At 36.3% G+C, this 26,028-nt stretch overlaps 1 protein-coding gene and 1 long non-coding RNA gene across 5 annotated transcripts in view; one reads left to right on the top strand and one right to left on the bottom strand.

Annotated features, from left to right (window-relative positions):
• Positions 1-26,028, top strand: part of EGF (epidermal growth factor) — a 148,597-nt gene that overhangs the window by 35,230 nt on the left and 87,339 nt on the right. For all 3 annotated transcript variants that reach the window (XM_074275420.1, XM_074275421.1, XM_074275422.1), the window contains exons 5-7: positions 2,510-2,712; positions 22,295-22,420; positions 23,913-24,035. In XM_074275420.1, the coding sequence (XP_074131521.1) occupies positions 2,510-2,712; positions 22,295-22,420; positions 23,913-24,035 (452 nt within the window). The remainder of the gene's footprint in view (positions 1-2,509; positions 2,713-22,294; positions 22,421-23,912; positions 24,036-26,028) is intronic.
• Positions 11,759-16,963, bottom strand: LOC141546857 (uncharacterized). Of its 2 annotated transcripts, none has more exons than XR_012483442.1 (3): positions 16,820-16,963; positions 16,607-16,721; positions 11,759-12,026 (listed from the first exon to the last, which is right to left on the bottom strand). It is a non-coding gene; the product is annotated as an uncharacterized LOC141546857 (long non-coding RNA). The 2 variants fall into 2 exon arrangements; XR_012483441.1 differs by having other exon boundaries at positions 11,759-12,010.

Genomic DNA, 26,028 nt, shown 5'->3' with positions numbered 1-26,028 from the left:
AGTGAGTAACTATCAAACCTGGGGATTCACCTATATTCCTTTTCTCTTGTTCTTCCATTTATGTTCATTTGAATAGCTTTTTGATAAGTGACAGATTATTAGGACATCAGATCTTGAGCATAGAATTCAATCAGACTCTGATTAACAAGATTCTTATGAAACTCTGATCTTACCATCAGAAGACCTGATCTCCAGTTGTGGCTCTGATGTGTGCTAGTTCTTTGACCTTGGGCAGCTTTACTTGCTGCATCTGGATATAATAGAGTTAGTTGAATTGCTTGACATTCTGGGGTTTTTAGCTCAGAGATACAAATATTCTCTCTGATCTCGGAGAACAATCAAGTCTAGGATAATCTTTTGCCAGAAGGAGATGTGTCATGCCTGGGAGTTTTTTTTTTTTTTTTTTTTTTAAAGATTTTATATAGCCTGTGAAAGAACTAAACTGAAAGGAAGGAATGGGAACAACATGAGCAATGGCAGTATCCTGTGGGCCAGAACTCAATGAGCTGCACTGCAGAGAAGCAGTGACTGAGGGAAATGGTCAAAGAGGAAAAGCTGAGCTGCTATAGAGAAGGTGAAGATTGAGTTGGACTCTTAGGACTTTGTAGCAACTTGGAAAAAAGAACTTAGACAGGAGCTGGGGATTTTTAGATATTGAGGGCAATTTTGAATGCTTTTCAAGTAACTAGGACTCATCTCTCTTCCTTTAACCATGTATTTCCTTTATACTGATTTTGCTTCCTATATAATGAAATCTGGGGTAGAATATGAAAGTTTATTTTGTATAATTAGTCAGTTCTGAGAAGGGGGGAATAGAGGAAGCCAAAATTTCTTGGAAAATACACAAAATTTAAATAAAGATAGAAAGCCAATTTTCCTGAGGGCTCTGAACTACTTTCACCTGATGTAAACTCTATAAAATATCAGAGAAAGGGACATTATATTGTTGTTGATGTTGTTCAATTGGACTAATTCTTTGTAGCCTCTTAGGATTTTCTTAGTAAAGATACTGGAATGATTTGCTATTTTCTTCTCCAGTTCATTTTACAGATGAGTAAACTGAGGCAAACAGGGTTAAAGGACTTGTACCGGGTCATCCACCTTCCTGACTCCAGGCTGAGTGGCCTATCCATTGCCTCATTTAGCTGCCATTATATTACTTCTAGGCTAAATATGTGCTAATTGTTTTTGAAAAGTAAGGCTGATTAAATCTACAGAGAGAAAGGTAGAGAGGAAAGAAAAAATAATGCTCTAAACCGTACCCCCCACCTCATCCATACACAGCACCCCTCAAGTAGATAAGGCTTAGAAAAGAAAGATTCTATTTTACTACCTTCCTGAAGAGAGAAGAGACTAAAAATATAATCTGGTAGCAATTGGCCAACCCTGCCCTCCACAACTATACACATCAGTATAACATATAATCTAGGGCCAATGAAATAGGTGGTGAATAGGATTTAGGATAGGTCAGGAAGACACATCCTTCTGAGTTTAAATCTGGTCTCAGACATTTCTTAGCTATGTGATACTGATAAGATTAGTGGCAGGCAGTTTAGAAAGTTGTAGGAATCCCTTTCTGGTTGGCGCAGGTCCTTCGTGAAAGAATTTATGAACCTTAAAGGTTTAAGTGGCAAAAAGGAACGTTTATTGTAGGATGAGAAGTCAGCTTTGCTAGGAGACTGACTTCTTCAGTTTCAGAGAAATAACAAAAAGATTTTCGCTGAGAACAGAATGTCTTCATAGCAGACAGGAATCATGGCAGGCAGCTATGTCCTACTCCATACTTATGCAAGGATCAGTTTAGAAATATCCTTTATAGAAATTTGAGGTTCAAGTTTCAGGTTGAAAAGAAAGTCTTCCCCTCCTTCCCTCCCCAAGCCTAGATACTCATCCTGGAGTTTCTGTCACTCAATATCAGATCTCCAATAGAATTTGAATGGGGATCTGGCTATCAAAGGGAGAGGGGAGGGGAGGGGAGGGAAGGAGGACAGTGATTTGTCTTAAAAAGGCCCAGCCTGAGAAATATGTTCTCTCATAGACTCTGGAGCCTGGGAGACTAGGAATCTCCCATTTTATTTTATTTTTTTTTTCTTAACAGATCAAAAGGGTACACAATTTCAGAATGATAGTTTTACAGATCAAAAGGATACAGGTTTTTTTTTTTTTTTTTTTTTTTTTTTTTTTTTTTTTTTTTTACAAAGTTTACCTGCATCAATACTTCTTGACTGTTTGCCTCAGTTTCCTCATTGTAAAAATGAGCTGGAGAAGGAAGTGGCAAATTACACGCTTTGCCAAGAAAACCCCAAATGCGATTACAAGAGTTGGACATATCTGGATAACAATAAATACATATATTGCCTACTTCACAAAGTTGTTGTCAGGAAAGCATATAATATATATTTTATAAGTGTGACTTATGAATGTGCCTTCAATGTTTAAAATTAAATATTGAAGCCATGGAAAAGAACAGCCACTTTGTTTTCCTCTTTCATCTTTTTTTCTTCTGTAGATACCATTATTTTGGAATGTCTCTATTTGTTGAAAATATGTATTATTCAGAATGGAATACAAGTGCCATTTGGAGTGTTAATAAACACACAGGACAAAAGATGGTTAAAATTAGCCTTAAGCCATCATTTCTACCACCAACTGAAATAAAAGTAGTACATCAACTCTTGCAGCCTACAGTAAGAAATGACACTCAGAATTCTGGTAAGTCACCTAGACCAAGTTCCAAAATTTTGTTTCTCTTATGCTTTTTTTTTTTTTTTAAAGTGGCAAATTTTTTCTTTTTTTAAAAAAGAAAGATAGGTTCCTGGATATTGTTTCTAACCCAGCTGAAAGTGCTTAAAATAATTATTTACATTTACACAATATTTTTTCTTTCATAACTTTATGAACATGAACAAGTCACCCAATCTATAAGCCTCATAGTGGTGGGAGAGGGGGGGGCATTGTTCTTTACACTCTAATTAGCTTCAGAATACTGTGCTTTTTAAGTGCATGTTTTATAATTTTTCTGTCTTAGCCCTCAGTGTCAGGCTTTAAGCTGTCACTTTTAACTGCTGTCACTGTTTCTACTCTTCTAATTTGTTATTTTTCATCTTCTGTGGCAGAGAAATCAGATACTGCATCTCCTCTCTCTGCTCAGGATATTCGAATTGTATTTAAAATTGAATCTGAAAAATTGATCTGAAAAAAAGAACTTGAGGTGACCTTGAGTCACACAAATTAGCTTTAGGATTGTGAATTTTGCTTCATCTATTGTGATTGTTCAGAGGCCTTCTTTTGTTTACTTCCTGCCCTTCAGCTCTGTTTGCCAGAGCTGATATTGCCAAATAACTGAATGCTGGATAATAATGATAATAACAAATGCTTTAAAGTTTGCAAAACTTTTAAAAATATTATCTCATTTGATCCACACAATAACCCAGGGAGGATAGTTGCCATTATTATCCACATTTTACAGATGAGGAACCTAAGGGTCTTATAATTAGTAAGTAAAGTCTGAATTGGAACTCAGGCCTTCCTGACTCCAGGTTCAATGCTCTCTTCCCTGAACCAATTATAGGTGAATCATTACTATAGTGCAACAAAGAGCTTCTTTTACTTTTAAAAATATTTTAATATCAAGAAAGAAAAATAGGAGTCTAGATTTTGGAAAGTTATGGAGAAAATAACACATGGTTTAGTGGGAAGAGGAGCTGGGTTCAAATCATGCTTCTGAAGTTTGCTTTCAGTGTGATTTAGATAAGCCACTTAATTTCCTTTAGCCTGAATTTTCTTTCTATAAAATGAAGCGCTTACAATTAACCTATGAAGTCCCTTACCATTCAAGCCTATGATTTTTGAAGTTACCATAAAAGTGACAGAACCAGTAGACACATAAACACATATGATATTTTCACAGTCAAACTATAGATGCACAGAAATGGATACTTCTAATGCAAAAATTTTGGACAATTGAGTAGAAATAATGAACAATTCGAATTGTTATTGAGCTGATAAGCTTACTTGAATCCTCAGGGACAAGTCTGGAAAGACTTTGGGGAGTGCACAGACCAATCTGGGCTGAGGATAATTTGGTGGAGAAGAATAAGGAGGATGTCCTAGTGGAAAGAACAGAATGTATAATTATTAGAAAGTGGACCAGAATGAAATCTTTAGATTTGCTTCAGATAATAAAGTGAGCGGGTATATTTGGCAGATTGTGGGTAATGAGTTGAGAAGAGGGCTGATAGAGGAAATTAAATTTTGTGAAGGAGGTCTATCTGTGATGGTGTTCTGAGTACTAAATTCCCCCCTGCTCTGTGGTCAGAGAGAAGAACAAAGGACAGGAAAGAATTTTTTTTTTTTTCTGAGGCTGGGGTGAAGTGACTTGCCCAGGGTCACAAAGCTAGGAAGTGTTAAGTGTCTGAGACCAGATTTGAACTCGGGTCCTCCTGAATTCAAGGCCAGTGCTCTATCCACTGAGCCACCTAGCTGCCCCCGACAGGAAAGAATTTTAACAATCAACAATGATAAAGCCATTCCAAAGAGGCAACATGGTCTGATAATCAGAGCTCTGGATTCAAAAAATCCAGGAAGAGCTGGGGGATTGGCAACTTAATGTCTCTGAACTAAATTTTCTTATTTGTAAAATGCTTGGGTTGGATTCAATGGCCTGTAAAGTCCCTTCTAAGTGTATGATCCAGTTTGGCAGATATGAGATTGTTCACTTCAAAATAATTGAAAATAATTTAACCTGTTATGATGGTTTTCACAGGAAGAAGAAAGTCCTTACCACATCATCGTACAATATCTAAAAATGAGTTAGTGATTACTTCCTATCCATCCTAGTACAGCAGGCACAAAGCAGTGGTTAAAGAGTAGTTTAAAATCATTTACTAATAGAACTAAATACTTTCAGCCATCTAATGAACTGGAAAGAGCACTAGTCAGCTTCTTAGAATAACTTGGGTTTAGTCTCACTTCTGCCACTATCTATCTTTATGATTTTTGGCAAATTTTGTAACCTATTTGGGTTAGAGTTTAAGTTATATAATGTTTTCTTTGGTTGCTGGTTTCCTGGAAGTCTCTGGGAGCAGCCTTTTTTTTTTTTTTTTTTTTTTTTTTTTAGTTCAGTAATCACCACAAGTGCAGCCAAGTGTTAAAGTCCAAATTCTTTATTGTCTCCTTCAAAGTCTTGTCTCCTTTCCTGTGGCCCGGTTAGCTTTCTTAGAGCCTCTCTCTCTCCTTGGTTCTGAGAGCTTGAGCTCCTGCCTCCTTCTCTGCCCTCTGAATCTCCAAATAAATCCTGGCTAAGGCTCCTAGTTTATATGTTCCACACTGAGTATATACCAATCATTACATCACTAGGAAACCATTATTTGTTGTAGGATTAAATCAATGCTAAACTAGATTTAACCATTGTCTCCTCAATTCCACTTAGTATCTTGTTTCAAGTTCTGGCCCATAACAAAGTTAAATGACTTGATCAGGGTCACACAGCCAGTAAGTGTCTGAGTATGATTTTGAACTCATATCCTCCTGATTCCAGGGCTGGCTATCCCTAGCAGCCACAAGGCTGCTGCTTAATGTTAGTTGGTGCTTTTCTAAATCACTATTCTGACAATAGGGATCCATTTTTATTTGCATTTGATACCATTGGCTTTATGCAAGTCTGGTTTCTAGAAGGTTAAACCATTCAAAGTTTAAGTTGTGGGTAGTACTACTCAAGAGAAAAAAGATTCAAGTATGAGCTTTGTGAATATATATATGTACAAACATAATGTGCATACATATATACACATATACACACTCATCCACTCCTGCACACACACACACACACACACACACACACACACACACACACATTCTTTGGTTTTTGGGTCATCAGTATGGGGAAAGGAGAAAGATCCCTTTTCAAGGAATCCCCCCACCATACTTCAGAGGGTTAAGATATATTGTTATGCAAATATATATAATATATCATGTTATATGAAAATATATAAATTATAAATATAAAATCATATAATATCTTTTGTTTTATTTCATATATACACATACACAATAAAACAAAAGATATTATATAATTATATATTTATAATTTATAGATTATATATAAATATATAATATATATTATATAATTATTATTATATTATATATTAAATAATATAATTATATAATATATATTATTTAATATATAATATAATATAATATAAATATAATATATAGATGTTATATATTAACATTATATCATATGTGTATATATATATATATATATCTTTATATGTACATATGTGCATGTATGTGTTTGAGTTCAGGAGGATGATCATCAGGTCAACCCCAGTAAAGAATTTTTTGACTGTAATTTCTCTCAGAGTTCATTTATTAAGGAATAACAAATCTGTCAGAGGGAAGAATAGTGACACCATTAAAATTAGGTATCAAAAACACACACATGTTTTATATATATATTGATAAATAGCAGTGCAATTGTGACTACTTTTAGGTTTTAAGAAAACTGTTAACAAGAAACTTACTTCAACTCTTCTAGAATAAAAATCTTCAGAGAATCTGTTCGATACAAATCCCAGAAGAGATCTTAGGTAATATTCTAAAGGCACTTGAGAAAGTTGGAGAGATTGATTTAGTTTCCTTAGCTGGGTTGAAAGATTATATCAAGAGATCAAAAAGCATAAGAAATTCAAAGCAAGTCAAAGAAACGAGATTTTAGCCAAGAAAGACTATTGCAAATCAAATGAAGAAGGTAAAGAGTATGTTAGGTCATTTTCAACAGATAAGAATTTTTTTCTGCTTTCATTTTGCAACCAAGTAGTCAAACGAAGTGTTTGGTGTTTAAATAAACGATTAAAAGTGGAGAGTAGAATGAACTGATGCTCAGTGAAATGAGCAGGGCCAGGAGATGATTATATACTTCAACCACAATACTGTATGATGATCAATTCTGATGGACGTGGCCCTCTCCAACAATGAGATGAACCAAATCAGTTCCAATAGAGCAGTAATGAAACTGAACCAGCTACACCCAGCAAAGTGATATCTTATGTTTCTGCTCTCATAAAATTCACCTACTATATTCTAACATAATTGAATTATATTTATTAGTACATATGACTGATAAAGAGCAACCAGGTGGTGTGGTTCATAAGCCTGGAGTCAGGAAGATCTGAGTTCAAATCCATCCTCAGACATTAATTAGCTGTGTGAGCCTGGATAAATCATTTACCTCTGTTTGCCTCAGTTTTCTCATCTATAAAATGTTCTGGAGAAAGAAATAGCAAACAACTTCACTATCTTTGCCAAGAAAACCCCAAATGCAATCACGAAGAGCTGGGCATGACTGAACAACAATGATTGATTAAAAAACTAATAGCATTTCATCATCTTTATAGTTGTCAGTAGCAGAATCTCACCTTGAAAGTATCAATGCATAGTTAGAGTTTATAGATAATCCAAGAACTGTGTGATTCTGAGTGCCTCAGTCCCCATTTCCGCATTCTGCCATGACAAAAAAAGAAAGAAAGAAAAAAAGTGGCATCTAAATGAAAGAATAGTTCCTTGGAGTTCCTTAAAATTGGCAGAGTAGATTTATTTCATATGAGACATCAAGAAATGGGATATTTGATGATCTTGTCCCATGATAAGTCCCAAGATAAATACAAAAGCCTTATTATAAAAATAGTTTCAGCATATTTATAAATATTTATCATAGAAGAGAAGATAGAGGAGAAAGAGTTAGGAAATATTTTCTCTTCTTTTTGAGGCAATTGGAGTTAAGTGACTTGCCCAGGGTCACACAGCTAAGAGGTGTTAAGTGTCGGAGGCCAAATTTGAACTAAGGTCTTCCTGATATCAGGGCTGGTGCTCTATCCATTGCATCACCTAGCTGCTCCAATAAAACTCTTTAAATAAGGCAATGTAAATCTTGATATTTATTAGCAAAAATGGAAACAATTAAGAAAAATAAGAAATAAATTATTAAAAATGGATAAAGAATAAAAAATATGAGGCCAAAAATTGGTAGACACCATGAAAATCTCATGCCTATGTATCTTGAATAGATTTTTAAAAAGAAGAACTAAGAGATTGGACATGATGATCACTCAATAACATTTTAAAAATGTAATTGGTGATATTTTAAGAATATTAAGTGATTTGTTAGTGATTTGTGAATCACCCTTAAATCAGTTTATGCAGCTTAAATCAGATCAATTTGTTCAAGTACAAGTTAGTATAAAGTTAGAAGAAACAATAAAAATGACAAAAAGATATAGACAATTTGAATAATTCTATCTTGGATTATTTAAACTAGATTTTGGTGATAAAAATGGAATGTGAATGGAAAAAATAATATAGATGTAGACTATAATGATTTCATTTAAAAATTAGACTGATAAATCAAGTGCCAAAACAAGGAGACCAAAAAATCTTTAAAAGTCCCCTAGTTAGCAAATATTTGACTTAATTGCCAAGCAGGGAAATATGGACAAGGGCATCCTGATTTTGATTATAAACCAATTTGTTATCTTCCATAATGGAATAATAAATGATCATAAGCAATGTTGCCCTATAAAACAGTCACTGAAGAATAAAAATGCAAGGAGGACAATATACAAGAAGAAAAATGGAGAAACTCTGCAAAATTTCTTTCCTCTCAAAGACAGTAGAGTTACTATACTTAAACTCATATTGTGCTTGTAGAGGAGATTGCTGTTAGGGTTGTTTGTCATTCATTCTTGAAGCAAACCAATTGCCCATAAAGTAGATTTGAATGAGGCAAAACTGCAAAGTCCTTGGCCTCACTTTCTCCTTCAATTACCAGGAATTTAGTCATTGAATGGGAATTGCCTCAGGCAAACTGAGACTTGGGAAAGACCTTATAGACAAGGTCTGAATGACTCAAAAGAGAACAAAGTTGAGGAAGACAGTAATATTAATTCAAGTGCATAAAAGAAGAAGCTTAAGGAAGTTAAGGAATTAATTCACAAGACATTTGAAGGAAAAGAATACATTAAAGGCAACCCAGAACTTATTAATACTTTTTTCCCATATCTCACCCCAAAAGCCAATTGAAAAGATATCAGCAATTTTTGACTTAAATGCCTCCTTTCTGATATATATATATATATATATATATATATATATATATATATATATATATATATATATATATATATATATACTTTTTGAGAATATAAACACTTTTTGAGAATAATCTGCATATATATCAAGGTCATTCTTGATGAGGTCAGTTTTTTCATGTGATATTGAATGATAGACAAAATCATTTCAATCAGTTCATTCATCAATATATAGCTGCATACATATATATCTTGGACAAATAATACAACTAGGCCATGCATTAGTCACAGAATTAAATAGGAGTGTGTGGTACGGAAATGGTGAGGGGTCACCATTTAATAAAAAAGCTGGAGAGAGCTCTAGAGAAAAGCAAAGTTTATTGTACATTCTCGCGAGAAGGGCGTCCCACTCTTCGAGCAGACATCGAAGAGAGGAAGCACCTCCTGTGGGCAGGACAGCACCTTTAATCCCTAACGCAAAACGCCCCCTCCCACCACTGACCCTCATCCTCATTGGCTGAGAGTCTTACATTCTAAACGCGAGATCTACCCCTGAAATTGAACTTGACCAATAAGTACATAGTTGCCCATATTTGGATGAAATAGGGAGATGATATCATAGGAGGGGAAGGCAATGCCCTTTGCTCGAACTTCAGAGTCCTTCAGGCTTACTCGAACTCTGAAGTAGATGAAGCCTTACTCGATTTTCACAACTGTCTTGAAAGATCTCACCTCATCTCATTCAGTCCCTTCTCTTATTTTGTACACTGAGATCTCTTCAAATTTTTGTAACATAATTTCACATTCCCTATGAATTCCTCACTTCCTTCTGGTTCCTGTTGGCCTTGGGCCACCAGCTCCATCCTTGCCCTTTTAACAGCATCCATTTAACAGACCCTTCAGCTTTCTCTTCCAACCTGATCATTCCAGATGATGAGTTTTGGACAATTCTGGTTATTAATCTGATCAAACAAGGGATGTAGATAGGGAATAATATAACACCACTAAGAGCTATAAGGCCAAACCAAAGGAGCTGCTTCCACCAGCTTCCCAAACCAGGACCATCAAGAAGTATTGAACAGTGAGGTCCAAGTCTGTACAGGAACATGAGCAAGTTTCCTAATGTTCTTAGTGATTTCTTTCACTAGATTACCATTGTTATCAATCTTTATACAACATGTGGATAAATTTAGTTTAGCACAAACTCTCCCTTCCTCAGCCAACAAATAATCCAGCACAAGTCTATGTTGTAAAACAGCCTCTCTGGTTTGAGTAGCTTCATCAGCCAAAAGATCTAGTGCCTCAGCTGTCTGATTGGTGATAATCTCTACAACTGCCTGAAGCCTAATTATCCTGTTCAACATGTATATTGGAGTTCTATATCCCCAACTTCCATCTTGAGCCCAGGTCGCTGGCCCATACTCTTTGACTATTCTTTCTGGAGGCCAGGCCTCACCCCAACCATTTGCATCTTCAGTCCAAGTGATGGAGGTATCTAAACTTCGTTTCCCCCTTCCCAAATCATCGTACGACTGAATCCCTAAATATTGGTTTGCCTGTTCGGGAAGAAAGAAAAATTTTGGCTTTATTAGTCCAATATAATAATTCCCTGTCCAATTGAGAGGCAGGTGAGTATAGGCAGTTAAACCACAGATCCAATAATGACCCTTTAGAGCAGGTTGTTTCCTTGGAAATATGTCTGAGCTATTCCTTGTAAAAGGGTAATATTGTTGGTCTCTCGTCCCTAGGGGGCTTCTCCCCACAAAGGGGTCATACTGGCATTTCCATAAGCCTTGCTCTTTTCTCCAACTACAATTGGCAACTGTTCACTGGCCTATTAGATTAGAGGTACTCCATATTGTGGAAAACAAGAGTCCCATGTTGCCCGGGTGTCCCTGGGGTGACATTATACCAACCCCATTGGTAACTGTACCCAATGTATATGTTCCCTTTCCTCTTATTCTCTTTTATACATCTTAATACATCCCATTCTACTTCATTACACTCAGCTGTAGTGACTTGTTGATAGCAATATCCCTGCTCTCCTATTTCTGGGAGAACATCCAAGGTACAGTCTTTCTAGTCCTTCCCACACTTCAATTGAGGATTCCTCCCCTTATCCCGCCAATATTTAGACATTTTTGTACAGTCAATTGTCTTTGGCCTCAGGTCTGTTCTCGAATAGGTCCACTCACATACACTAATTCCCAGCTTCAAACCTTGTCCTGTCTGATTTAAGCAGTATTTCCCTTTCCTATCTTCTGTCAATGACCACTGATGTTTCTCTTCTCAATTCCAGAAACTGGTCCCATTATGAATTTGGGATCTGTTGCTAAGGATCCAGGCTGGGCTTAAGGGGACAGGTACCCATGGCCATTGTTTGATTGTTGGGATCCACCACAGATCCAACAATTCGATAAGCTAAATGTTCTCCTTATATTCTGCATGAGCAGGAGAAATTGGCTCTCATCTCTAGAAGGTAAAGGTCTAGTTTCTATGGCTATCATAAGGAAATAGATAAACCCAAAGCTTAGGGAGAGCCTCATAATGTTCAGCTATTATAACACAGTGAAGTTAAGGTGAACTTCCTAAAGGAAAATATATCAAATCACAAACAGGCAAAGAGACCCAAAGTAAGAAAAGAGAAGTCATACAGTTACAATGCCCTGGATTCAGAATCAGTGTTCCCATTCAGTGGAGGTCCCCTCCTCTTATGTAATTGGAGGTCTCCCCTGTCTTCAACTGTCCACTCTGATAAAGGTGGCGCCACAGGTCCTTTTGTCCTGGTGTGGTGTGTCCAGCCTCGTTCCTGGGTGCGAATCGCAGTATCTGAGGTCAGTATCACTTGGTAGGGTCCGTCCCAGCACGGAGTCAGCTTCTCGTCCTTCCAGGAACGGATCAGCACCCAATCACCAACCTGAATTCTATGAACAGGGAAACCTAGAGGAGGAGTCTGAGCTATTAGCCCTTTTTGTTGAAGTCCTTGCAAATGTTCCAGCAATGATTTAACATATCTCTTAACAAACAAATCCTTCTAAAATAGGTTCCCAGTCTCCCTTAGAATAAGCCTGGAAAGGATGACCATACAATAATTCATAAGGTGAAAGCCCAATATCTCTATGCGGCTTGGTCCTGATTCTAACCAGAGCGAGAGGAAGGCATTTCGTCCAAGGTAGTTGGGTCTCTAAAGATAACTTAGTCAGCTGCCGTTTTATTTCTTGGTTCATCCTTTCTACTTTCCCAGAAGAGGGAGGATGCCAAGGGGTATGGAGATCCCAAGTGATTTCTAAGGCCCTAATCAGATTCTGCAATACCTGGGCAGAAAAATGTGTTCCCTGATCCAAGTCTATCCTCTCCACCATTCCATATCTGGGAATAATTTGTTCTAATAAGACCTTACTTACTGTCGAGGCAGTTGCTTGGCCTGACGGGAATGCCTCCACCCATGAGGTCAGATGGTCCACTATGACCAGCAAGAACTCAAGGCGACCCACTGGTGGCAGCTCAGTAAAGTCCACCTGGATGCTTTGGAATGGTCTGATTCCAGGAGGTGGTCCCCCTTTTGGAAGCTGGCGTTGAGCAGCCCTGTTAGTCCTTCGACAAACAAGACATCCGTCCACCAGTTGTCGAGCCATAGTATATAGGCCGGGGGAAACATACCTTGTCAGTATAGCATCACACAGGTTTTGGACATCCCAATGACTGCCCTGGTGCAGTTGCTGAAGGACCTGCCTCATACTTGCTTTGGTCAGTACCTCTCTGCTGTCAGGCAAGAGCCATCATCCTTCTGAGTTCTCAACTGCTCCGAGAGTTGAGGCCTTCTCTTTTTCCTCCTGAGTAAAACTAGGAGAGGGTAGACTAGGGGGAAGTACAGGTATCAAAGCCATTATATGAGAAATTTCCTGATCTCCGGCTCCCTTGGCCTCCTGGTCTGCTAATCTATTTCCCCTTGCCTCAAAAGAATTTCCCATCTGATGTCTCTTTACATGTATTACTGCTATATTACTAGGAGTCAGAATGTTTTCCAGTATCTCTCTGACTAATGTATGATGAACCAGTTCTTTACCTTTACTGTTTACAAATCCTCCCAAATACATGCACCACACCCCAGGCATATTTAGAATCAGTATATATATTCCCATCTTGGTCACGCAATAATTTTAACGCTTGATTTAAAGCATACAATTCACAACAATTCACAAGTTTGAGCCAATTAATGGGCAGGTAGACTGCCCTTGGTAACAGTGGAAGTTCTAACAAATCCATTTCTTTTCCCATTTATCATCCTAGAAGAACCATACATAAATTCTAAACAAATATTTATCATAACCTTATGTTGATAACAATAAGGAATTTGTCCCAATGAGTTTATATCCAAGTAGATCTTTCATAAGTGAACATTATTCATACAAATCAGTTTGTTTTTAAAAACACCCAATGCAAATACAATCATATACAGAATGTCTAATTCCACACAAGAGAATTCAAGAAGTTTTGATAAGAGATTCCCATTAACTTGTAATGGGAGAGACATTCTGCTATTCTGAAACATAAGATCTTATCAAGTATTCTGATAAAGAGGCAGCAGGGGGGGAGGTTTGCAGAACTAAGAGGCAGGGAAACTGAGGCAGGACTGAGTCAGGACAATAATTCAAAGTTAAAACATAAGCTAGCCAATCGTAGTCTAGCAAATTTTCAGCTAGAGTCCCCTGTAAATGAATTTACAGGCCGAAAACCTAGATGAGTAAAAAAATGTTTATTGCAAGGTTTGAAAGCAAGGTTGAGGTCTGATTAGAAAGCCTTGAAATGCCAAAGGCCTTTTGTCTCTGCAGCCTTCTCCAAACCCAGCATCTGCTAAAATCAGGTGTGTCTAGCTAGTGGACAGGTAAAGAGCTTTTTCAACTTTTTGCAGCCTCTCCCTTATCTGTAGAAACAAGAGAGAGAGACAAAAGGAGACCTTTTGTCAACAGCAGCAATTCTTAAAAGAATTGTGCCGAGCATAGAGCTCTAACAACGATCCAGGCCAGAAGCAGCCTGGATGTCCACTGCAAAAAGAAAAAAATCTTTTACCTTTTCCAGAGTTCCATTCAGTACCCAAATTATGTCTAGTTTTCGAGGTCCTTCATCAGGGAACCAAAATGATGAGGTAAGCAAAGAGTAAGTAGTTTCCAATTCGGCCTGAACTGAAATAAGACATCAGTTTTTCCCAATTTTCTGACCAGTTGAAATCTCAGTTTCCTTCCCCCCCTGTTTACAGAAATTATCAGATTATATATAACAGACTAGTAAATTTCCCAAAATAGCAATAGTCATACAGTTTTATACAGCAATAGTTCTGTTCTCCAGGGGACAAAAAGGAAGCAGGATTAAAATTATGATCTTGGATTATGGAGCATTCTTTTCTAATAGTATTGCCTCATGTATCAACATTCTGGAATCTGTGAGCCATCTTCCAGCCCTCTAAATTTAAATTTGTTCTAACTTGAATACCCCTTTCTTTCATTTTCTGTGCATATTTAATAGGGGATTGAGTGTCAAAAGTTCTTTCCATATAAATTCTTTCCCCACCATGATCATGCAAAACATGAAAAACGCATCTGAATATAGATCTATAGTCAGGAGTCTAGGATTGGGGTTCCAGAGATTGGCAGCTTCGTCTCAAAAAGAAAGGCAAAGTGGGAGCGGTCCTAGCAATGTATATCTCACTGACCACTTGGCTCTGATTACAAACATAAGAGGAAAAACCAGGGGCATGATTTAAGGCAGTTTTACTTCAGGTAGCTGTCCTAATTTTAACCATCCCACCTCCAGATGGTGGAGTTTAACGACCTCTGCAAACAGTTATACCTGAATTCAAAACTCCAAGTAAATATTAGCTTCAGTCCCAAAAGATTTTATCTCCTACAGCAATTATCATTAATCAAGGCTTCAGGTGAATGTAGTTCTCAAGAATCACAGTAAAGATTCATCCTAGGAAGTTCACAGATTATACAGTTTCTTTCATAAAGTAGATGGTTCTAGGTTTAACATTACAGATTATTTTGCCTTCAAAATACTCAATACAAGAAAAATTCTAAATCTCATGTTGTCCATCCCATTTCCACAGAAAAGAAACTTTCAGATCTTTCAGAGTTAACATTAATACTCTCTTCATTCTGAAAAGGATTACAATTTTTGCAAATAACCCTATCAAATTATCAGATCAGATTAAAATAATCTTTAAACAAGACTATCATGCATGTAAACATTAAATAACTTGCTTCCAGAAAACTTCAGTTCCAACTCCTTAGAACAGTTATAGACTTGAAAAATAAAAATAAAACATTCAGTTATTAACACCATATAAATGTAGGCTGTTCCTTTAAACAGTAGAAATAATTAATATCTAAATCAGCAAGGAGGTGCAGTTATTAAAAACAAACAAACAAAAAAAACCCCCACTATACTTAATGGGAGGAAGGACCTCTCCACGTGGTCACCCTTCCCGCACACCACCATGCTTCCCGACCCAATATATCATAGCTCCATTTAAACTATTAATTTCTTTTACAAATCAATCTTTCCTGTCCCGTCTTTAAGTAAATATATGTATATATATTTTTAAACTTTACACTTCAATGTTTGCAAGTAACTGACCCAAATTTCATAAAACTTAATACATGCCCAACAGAGCTGACACACTTAAGGCATAGCTCAGTTACAAATTACCCAATATCTCTAGCAAACATACCATTGAAGTAGGGAGATACAAGCACAACCTCCCCTAAGTTAAGCTACCAGCATTTTGTTTTAAAAAACCTATGTTTTAACTAAAAATCCCAAACACAGCTTTAAATTCCCAATAATATAAAACTACTTTGCCATCACATTTAAAACAATGAACTTCGCTAAATAGTGGTTTCTTTCCCCTGGCCCACGTGGCCCTGCTGCAGTCAGGACACGTGGGAGGAAGAGGAAGGAAGCCACCATCTTCACTGGCTCAATCCCACATACTTCCCCAATACAGGGTTTCTGATCCCAAATGGGATCTACTAAGGGGTATTTCTGGTCAGCTGAAACGACCCCTGCTTCAAAAGACATATTTCTCCTCCCCGCCCGAAGGCCCCTGCCCCTGGAAGGGCTAATGGAATTAAATCCCCTCAGGTCCTTCCATTCAGGTACCATTTAATCCTTTTGGCACCACCAGTCTGCAACAAAACAACAATACCTTATCATCTTTTTCTTGCTTTTTATTTTTCCTCATATTTTGGCAGTTTGTTCCAATTACTTAATTTATCTCCCAAGGGAATATCTACCGGTATTTTCTGATATTTTTTTCATTTCTCTCCGCGAGGGCTGGCTGGGACTAGGCCACACCCATTGAATTTGGAAGGAGTTTAACAGACTCCTAAACGCCCAAACCCGCTAACCGTCGCCGGTTAACTCAGTCACCCAGGAAGGCCTAGCTCTCTTCCTGTCTACTGTCTACAGCCCCCTCCAGAACCTATAACTAGACTCAAGGGGCTTCACAGGACGCTTACCTCTGGGTTGCTGCGCAGCAAATTACTTGACTGATCTGTCCTCCACCAACCGGTTGGGATTTTCACCGCGGAGTTTCCGTTGCTTTTCTCTGAGTTTCTCCACTTCGGGTCCACTCTACGTCAGGGAGCAAGGAGAAGCCCCTGGACGCTGGTGGGCTGCCTAAATCAAGGCAGGGCGCCATCCCACTAGCACCCAGGAGTTCACTTACTCACCGAGTAAAGGATCCCGGACGAGCCCCCAAACTGTGTGGTACGGAAATGGTGAGGGGTCACCATTTAATAAAAAAGCTGGAGAGAGCTCTAGAGAAAAGCAAAGTTTATTGTACATTCTCGCGAGAAGGGCGTCCCACTCTTCGAGTAGACTATCGAAGAGAGGAAGCACTTCTTGTGGGCAGGACAGCACCTTTAATCCCTAACGCAAAACGCCCCCTCCCACCACTGACCCTCATCCTCATTGGCTGAGAGTCTTACATTCTAAACCTGAGATCTACCCATGAAATTGAACTTGACCAATAAGTACATAGTTGCCCATATTTGGATGAAATAGGGAGTTATCATAGGAGGGGAAGGCAATGCCCTTTGCTCGAACTTCAGAGTCCTTCAGGCCTACTCGAACTCTGAAGTAGATGAAGCCTTACTCGATTTTCACAACTGTCTTGAAAGATCTCACCTCATCTCATTCAGGAGGAATTGAGATGGCTGCATTGTTTTCAGGAAATTTAAATGTAATATCCTCTAGACTTTATCTCTAAAGTCACAGTTTTTCTGACAACCAGAACCTTTGCTCTAATTTTATAGCTCTCTCAATTCCATTTGCTATACCAACCTCATTTTGCTGTACATCAACTGAATTATGTTTGAACATAGTTTTCTGAAGGACCACCTTATTCAGACCTAAATTGTTCAGGATTGGCCAGGACTGCATGGACCTGGCAGAAATTATTGATTGCCTTAGTGATTTTTTTCCTTATCATTTCAGACAGTCAACAAGCATTTATTAAGTCCCTTCCATATGCCAGATATTGTGCTTGGCGCTAGAACATACAAAGACTGAAGTAAAACACTCCCTGCCTTTGAAGAGCTTACTTTGCATTGTGTAATCCTATACGCGTGTGTGTGTGTGTGTGTGTGTGTGTGTGTGTGTGTGTGTGTGTGTGTGAGAGAGAGAGAGAGAGAGATTGTAGAACAATAACACTGCCAACATTAAAATTTGGGGGGGGATGGAAAAATATGGAAAACACATAAGATGCCATCTGTGAGCATATTCCCTACCCAAACAACAGAAACAACAATTACAACCCTAACAGCAAGAAATATATATTTAATAATGTTTGGTATTTTACTCTTGTGGCCTGGTAAATGAAATAAAGAAATATTGAACAATTTTGGTGCCACAAATTTGGTAAATTTAGAGAACCCAGTCATTTATTTGCTTAATTGAAAAGCCATCTCCATGAGCTAATTTTACTCCTTCACTTAAAATACATTGCTAACACTAGGAGATACCACAGCAAGAAATTCTTAGGAATTAAAAGATGAGACATGTGGTTACAGTATTTCTTAAGTCTTAAAGACGATGTCTTTAAAGTTGTAGTCTTAATGAAGTTAAATATAGCAAAACTTCTACCATTTGCATCATGCCAAAGAAATGACATTCTTAATGTTGTGGCTTTTTGTGGACTTTTGGCTGTTTCTTGTCCTTATATTGCAATAGAGCAATGACTTTGAGAACTATGGCTTTAGAGGCAGATGACCTAAGTTTCAATGCTAGTTCTATAATTTATGACATTTAACTTGGATGTGGAGAAAACCATAAATCCTATGACCCTTACAAATTTGTTCTTTAATCTCAAGGTGGTCCTTGCTATTGTATTCTTTTATTCTTCCCTAATTGATCCCTTACACACACTTCATGGAGATTATTCCAAACTTCTTTCCTTCTTGTACTGCTCTGCTATGCCTTTCCTCAAAACTCTCTTGCAAAAGTCTTGGCCTTTTACCTTAGTGAGAAAATTGAATCCATTTTTTTGTGAGCTCCTTTTTCTTTCTAATTTTTCACCTCAAAAAACCTCCTTCTCATACATTCTTCCCTCTTCTGCTCTCATCTCTGAAGATGGTAGTCTTTCTTGTCAACTTTTCCTCTTGATCTCATTTTCTCCCAACTTTCTGAAGAACTTGCCCTGTTGATTTACTTTTTTTTTTCTCATTTTCACTATCTCATCTTCACAGCAAATTTCACAACAAAATTCTGAGAATGTCATTTATACTCATTGCTTTAGTTTTCCTTACTTCCCACTCCTCAACTTCTAGAAATTTGGTTTCCATAACATGGCAGAAACTGTTCTCTCTTGGTTCATCAATCTCTTAAGCTCTAAACTTAATTATTGTCTTTGTTCTGATCTTTCTGCATCATTAAATACTGCTTACAACTTAACTTATTAAATATTCTCAGTCTTCCTTATTGATACCTCATCTATGTCCCATTCACCATATTTTGGGACATTTCTTTTCAGTGTCTTGAGGATCTCATTAATTTCTATGATTTCAATGATCATCTGTAATGACTTAGAGAAAATCTTTATATCCAGCCCTAATCTCTCTCTTTTGTACCCTATTCCATACTGACAATTGCCTCCTGGACATCTGCTTTCATATCTCTTTGATATTTTGAACACACCATTGTTTAAAAGAGAATTAGTTACCTTACTCTTATTACTAATTAGTTACTAATTATATATAGTTTTACATATATATATATATAGTTACTAATTAGTAATAATTATTACTAATTAGTTACTAAATCTCTTCTTTCTCCAAGCTTCCTTATTTCTGATATGGCTGCTAGTATTCTAATAGCCAACTAAACTAGCAATCAGGAGTCAATACTGACTTTCCTTCCCCTCACTTTTCCCTTTCAGTCAGTGTTTAAATACATAAAAACATTTCCTCAATATCTCTTGCATCAGTCCTCTTCTCTTTAATCATATAATAACCCTCTTAGTTTAGGTCTCCATCACCTCTTGCTTAGAGTATTGCCATAGCATTCTAATTTGTCTCCATATTGGATTCCAGGTTTTCCTCTCTCAAGTCCTTCTTCCATCCAACTGCTATATGACAACTGTTCACTAGCCAAAAGTCTTCAGTGTCTCCATTATTGCCTCTATGATAAGTTATAAACTCTTTAACTTAACAAAGCTTTTGGATATCTAATTCCCACATAGCTTTCCATTATTATTCTCCTTCATGCAAGTTGTCTGCTTTTTCCATTCTGAAATTATTTTATATTTACTTACTTGTGTGTGTTCTGTATTCTTCTAAGAGAATATAAGTTATGGAAGGAGTGACTTTTATTTTTATCTTTGTAAAGTGATTTCCCCAGTGCTTTGTATATACTAAAAGCTTAATAAAGGTTTGTTGAATGAATTGCATTTCCTCATTTGTAAAGTCAGAAACTATTAAGATAAAACAATGATTTTTTTTTCTGATTCTAGATTCCATGATTCTATGTTTTCTGTTGTTGAAATATTTCTTTCTGCCCAAATGTCATCTATTATTTCCTCAGCTGTTGTTTTTTGATTTTTTGCAACTCAATGAGCATTTATTTTAATCTTTCTTTCTTTCTTTTATGCAAACTTAAATGCAAAATAGGAAAAGAATGAAGAAACATTGCAATGTTTACAGCAGAACATAAGAGAGTCAAAATATAAAGCAATAAATTTCCCTTCAAGAAGGGCTTTATTCTGACAATTCAGCACTGTCCATTTTTTCTCTGCTTTCATATTGGTCTTTTTTTTTTCTTTTCTGTTCACTTTTTACTTTACTCTTTTTTCCCTTTCTTCTCTCCCTCCTTTACCCCCTGCCCTGAAATCTACTATTAAGCACAGGTATACACACACACACACACACACACACACACACACACACACACAAATATGCAAATACATACAGACATACACAAAACATATATATCTACATATCTAAAGGCTTACATATCTATATACTCATATACATTCATATACATCTGTGTAAGACCATACTATGCTTGTTTGTCCTTTGTTTCTTTGAAGATGGATAGCATCTTCCTTCATGTTAAAGCTTTTCCACAACTCATCGTTTTTTATGCCATAACAATATTCCAACTTTATACTGTCTAATTATATTAAATGGCATAAAACAATATTGATTAATATAACTGACATATAGTGTAGTTTCCTTATTTTTAACATAATAATTCTACTCTTGTTTTTTATTTTATGTTTATGTGTATCTCATTTCCTATCCCTTCTAATTCCTCTGCTTTACTTCTTCTACCTGCTACCTTGTTCTCCTATTACTTAATCTCCAAAAATTCCTCCCTTTTCCTCTCTTCTCTCTCTCTATTCCTTTACCTTATTTCTTTCTGAAGTCAGAAGACTTTTATCTGAGGATAGATTTGAACTCATGAAGATGAGTCTTCTTGATTCTAATCCAAGTGCTCTATTCACTTTGCCACCTGTTGGCCCAGTTTTTCAATTAATAAGCAGTTTATTTCCTCTCCTTCAACTTCCTCCCCTATCCTAATAAAAAACCAAACCAAACCAAACAATTATATTTAATTAAGCAAAACAAATTCCCATATTGCAAGAGCAGCATATGTAGGCAGAACCATAAGTCCCATGTATGCAAATGTGCAGAAAGCTACATATTAAGCCAAGATGGGAAGTATTGCAAAGGTAATACACTGAGTCTTTATCTAAAACAAGGTCCCATGTCTCATTCTGCATCTTAAGTCCATCCTCTCTGTCAGGAGGTAGGTAGCAGGCTTTTTTATCAGTCTTCTAAAGAAATGGTTGGTCATGGTGTTAATCAGAATTTTCAATTATTTTAAAGCTGTTTGCTTTTATAATGTTGTTATTATATAAATTGTTCTCCTGGGTTTGCTCACTTCTCTCTATATTAGTTCATCAGATTTACTTTTCGTATGAATTTTTGTACATATTATTTCATCAGATGTAAAGTTTTAGATTACAGGGGCTCTGATTTTTCAGTTTTGTATCTCCCCACCACTAGAACTTTGTTAAATTTGTCTTACATTGAACACAAAATTAATATTAGTAATAAGTGAAGAGGTTCAGTTTTGTTCTCATCACTGTTTCAATAAAAGCAGATGAAGATGATAAAGGAAGATCTGGTATTGAGTCTCTGATAGAGTGACATGGTGGAAAGATTGCTGGACTTGGAGTCAGAAGACAAACCTTTTTTTAATATACTTTCTATTACTTACTAATTTTGTGATGATGAATTCCCTAAGTCTCGTTTTTCTTATTTTGTAAAATAGGGGTGATTATAATAGCACCAATATTATAAGGATATTGTGAGAATTAAATGAGATAACATGTTTAAAAACATATCCAGGATATAAACATATCTATGATTTCTTTCCTAAAAACTAAATAAAACCACAGATGAAATCAGATACACAGGGCTCTCTACCCTTCTGAAAGCTATTACTTTATACTTTTACAGAAGTAAATGAACTTCAAAACTTAAGAATAATACAGGATATTTCAGAAGTGTGCCAATATTTGCAAAGGCAGTGCTTCTATTGACGTCAATGGGAGATTAACCTCTTCAGGAATTATGAAAAAATAAAGCATGAAGTATGTCAGGACTCATCTCCATCCTAAATAAACTTTCCTTCTATTTTAGAGCAAGAAGCATGCAATTTAAAGAAAGGTTACTGCAAGAGCAGCAAATGTGGGCAGAACCTTAAATCCCATGGATGCAAATGTGCAGAAGGTTACACATTAAGCCAAGATGGGAAGTATTGCAAAGGTAATACAATGAGTCTTTATCTAAAACAAGGTAAACCAGCCTGGGTGGATGGGTTTTTCCCTTATCCAGAGATCATCAAAAAACCTCTAACCTGAGTCCAATCTAAATTTCAATCTAAATTTAGGATTTTAAAAGCAGTTACATATTGTTTCTTCTGTTTTCATGGATAGCTTAGTGGCATTGTGGAGAGAGATTTGGAATCAAGGAGATCTGAATGTATATCCTGCTTCAGATATTTACTAGCTGTATGATCCTAGGCAAGCTACCCCTAAAGCCTCAATTTGTTTATCTGAAAAATGAGAGTAAGAATAGCACCTATTTCAGAGGATATCATAAGTATAAAATCAAATGAGATATTTTAAATACATTTTTCAAACCTTACAGCATCATATAAATATTAGCTATTATTATTTCTATAGCCTTGAAAGTTAAATGGTTTTTTCAAAGTCTTAAAAACACAGAGAGAAGCTAAGGTTTTTTAGGTACTACCTGTGTTCCCCATGAACTTTCTAGAGCCTACTCCAGTCTTGAGGTTCCAGACTCAAGATGATAAATATTAGAATTGTCACCTTGGAGTTCACAGGAACTTGTAACAGGAACAGTAACTTGGAGTTACTGAGGAAGAGAAACAGATGAATGGATGTGTCTCTAAATGTGTGTTCTCAGAAAGATGCCCTAGAACTAAGTTGGAAATGGGCTTCCAAGGGGATCCTAGATCAGATTCTCTTACTTTTTTTTTTTTTTTTTTTAACATAGGACAGGCTGAAGATGGGTAAGGAACGAGAAACTCATGGAATCTGGAGTATCAGACCAAGCCATAGTAAGGTTGTGGTGATAATGATTGAAAGAAAAAATAACATTTTCCTAATAATTTCAAATAACCATAACCACAGAAAATTGGATGTATATGTTTGTCAGATACTGCACAACTTCTCAAACCTTGGAATCAGTTGAATCACTACTAATCTACAGTAGCCACCAAAAACTCAACCCCACTAAAGAGACATTTATAGATTTACATTACAGTTTGGTACTTTAGCTTGGTGAAATTTTTCACTTTTTTTTTTTTTTTTTTTTTTTGCTGAGACAATTGGGGTTGAGTGACTTGCCAAGGCTCACACAGCTAGAAAGTGTTAAGTGTCTAAGGCCAGATTTATCCTCCTGACTTCAGGACTGGTCCTCTATCCACTGCGCCACCTAGCTGTCCCTTTCACTTCTTTTCAAGAAGAATTTTGAGAACTAACAAGAGTTGAAAGGAGAGAATATGATCTAATATGATCTAATATGTAATATTTTCATAATTTTTGGATTATTTCATTTATTTCATACAGCAGAATCTCTATCTTTTCCATGGAAAGTTACTATGGCTAAATGAGAATTACCAAATTAATTTTCATATTAATTTTTTATTAAGATATTAAAAAAAAACACCTATAAATTGAGTGTAAAGTCTGAAATGTAATGTTGATTTAATTAATTATTTTTTCATCAGATGTCAATGAATGTGTATTTTGGAATCATGGATGTACTCTTGGTTGTAAAAACATTCCTGGATCCTATTACTGCACATGTCCCAAAGGGTTCATCCTGCTCTCTGATGGAAAAAGATGTCAAGGTAAACCCTAGCACTAACCATTACTTTTACTGTCCTGTTGTCATTTGTATCTAAAGACAATTGGCATCTATGTACACGTATGACCAAATGATTATTATTGAAGAGAAATTGCTTTTTTCTTCCTTTTTACTTGACAGTAGCTTACTTTTTTTTCTTTTATACATTTAAAGTTGCCTATGCACTTCTTTTACCTTTCCTGTTAGACTATAAGTTCCAAAAGCTTAGAATCTGTGTTTATTTATTTTAGTATCTCCCTGAAAACCTGCCCTAGAATATTGTGCATAGTTATGTGTTTAATAAATATTTGCTATTCTCATTCAGTCCAAAGTTGTTTTCTTTTTTTCCCCTCAAAATTGACTTTTCAGACAGAATTGGGGTTATAAAGAGCTTGAATTATGTAGCTGCAAATCACGCTTAAATGTATTCTGACATATGAGAGATCCCTGACTGTTTCTATGGTTGTATAAGAATAATTTCATAGGACTGAACATGCACATGAACAAGTTTGCCAATATGTCACCATGCCCTTGTGGGATAAGGAAGGAATTAGACTCATGATTTAGTTGGTATAAGGAACTATGGATGAGGAAATTCTGTATATAAGTAAACATTTTTTAGCATTTAACATCTCAACTTCTGAAGTGTAAATACTTGTACTGAAAATGTAACAATTAGCTGCTGTGAGCTGGTTTGAGCTGGCTCCAGCCTTCCTTACCTGTAGGATAAAGGTATGTTAAAAAGAACCTCCAATGGCTATCTAGACTAATCCAGAGCTTAAAGGAATAAAATAAAACTGTCAAGTGTCCATTCTCTGCTTGATGACCTATTAGAAAGGAGACTTTACCATCTTTTAGAAAACTCTTATTGTTAAGTTTTTCCCTGATAGTAAACATTGATTGGTCAGAGAAGGTGGTACAGTGTCAAATACAGCTTCAGATGCTTAGTAGCTGTACAACTCTGGCCAAGTCACTTAACTCCATTTCCCTCAGTTTCTTCATCTGTAAAATAAAGTGGAACAGAAAATATAGAAACCATTCCAGTATTCTTGCCAAGAAAACCCCAGACGGAGTCACTAAGAGTTGGGCATTACTGAAAAAGACTAAACAATAACAGCAAAAGACCTCTCTTACTATAACCCCCAAATCATGTTTGCTTTGTTTTAACTACTCTTTTACATCTCTGAATTATATTGAATTTTTATTCTTTAAATCACACACACCATTTTTTAGATAGACTGCTGTCTAATCATTACCTCTGCCATCTTATGTAATTGTGAAGTTGATGTTTTGAAACCAAGACTTTATAATTTTCCCTATTGAATTTCATCTTAGTAAATTTAGTTCAGTCAAGATCTTTTTGAATCCTAACTGTTTTCCAAGATTGGCATCATTTATCAAGTTGCCATACATGTCATATGTGCTTTATGTAAGTTATTGATAATATTAACAAATGGCATGATGCCAGCCAAGTACAGAATCATTGAATTCTCCACTAGAAAATTTCTATTGTAATGACATTGAACAATGAATGATTCTTTGAATTCAATCATCAAATTATTTCAGAATCCATCTATTTTTATTATAATCAACTTCACATCTCTCCATCTTTTCCATAAAATTAGTGTGAGATGCTTTATTTTGCTAGAATGTAGGAGAAATCTTGATACTACTTTTTATATATTTTTAGTACTTTTTGTAGTACCTGGCATGCAGTAATTATTTAGTAAATGATTGTTGACTGACTGTTCTTTCCTATAACTTATAATGACATATGATATAGCTATCATAAATATTGTACTCTTTTTGGATCTAAAGTACTACTGTGTAGTGGGCAGGAACTCTGAAAAGGTATACTCGAATCACAGCATGGTGCTTATGGCTGCACATGCTCAATGTGGTATAGTGAGGTAATCATACTGAAGGATTTAAGGCCTGGCTGCAGTGCTCTCAGCCAGAGAAGACTTCAGGCTCCAGACTCCAGAGTCCAGACTCCA

This window comes from Sminthopsis crassicaudata, chromosome 6 (genome assembly GCF_048593235.1).
Source record: "Sminthopsis crassicaudata isolate SCR6 chromosome 6, ASM4859323v1, whole genome shotgun sequence".
Classification (NCBI taxonomy): domain Eukaryota; kingdom Metazoa; phylum Chordata; class Mammalia; order Dasyuromorphia; family Dasyuridae; genus Sminthopsis; species Sminthopsis crassicaudata.
This window is presented reverse-complemented; position numbering and strand designations above follow the sequence as displayed.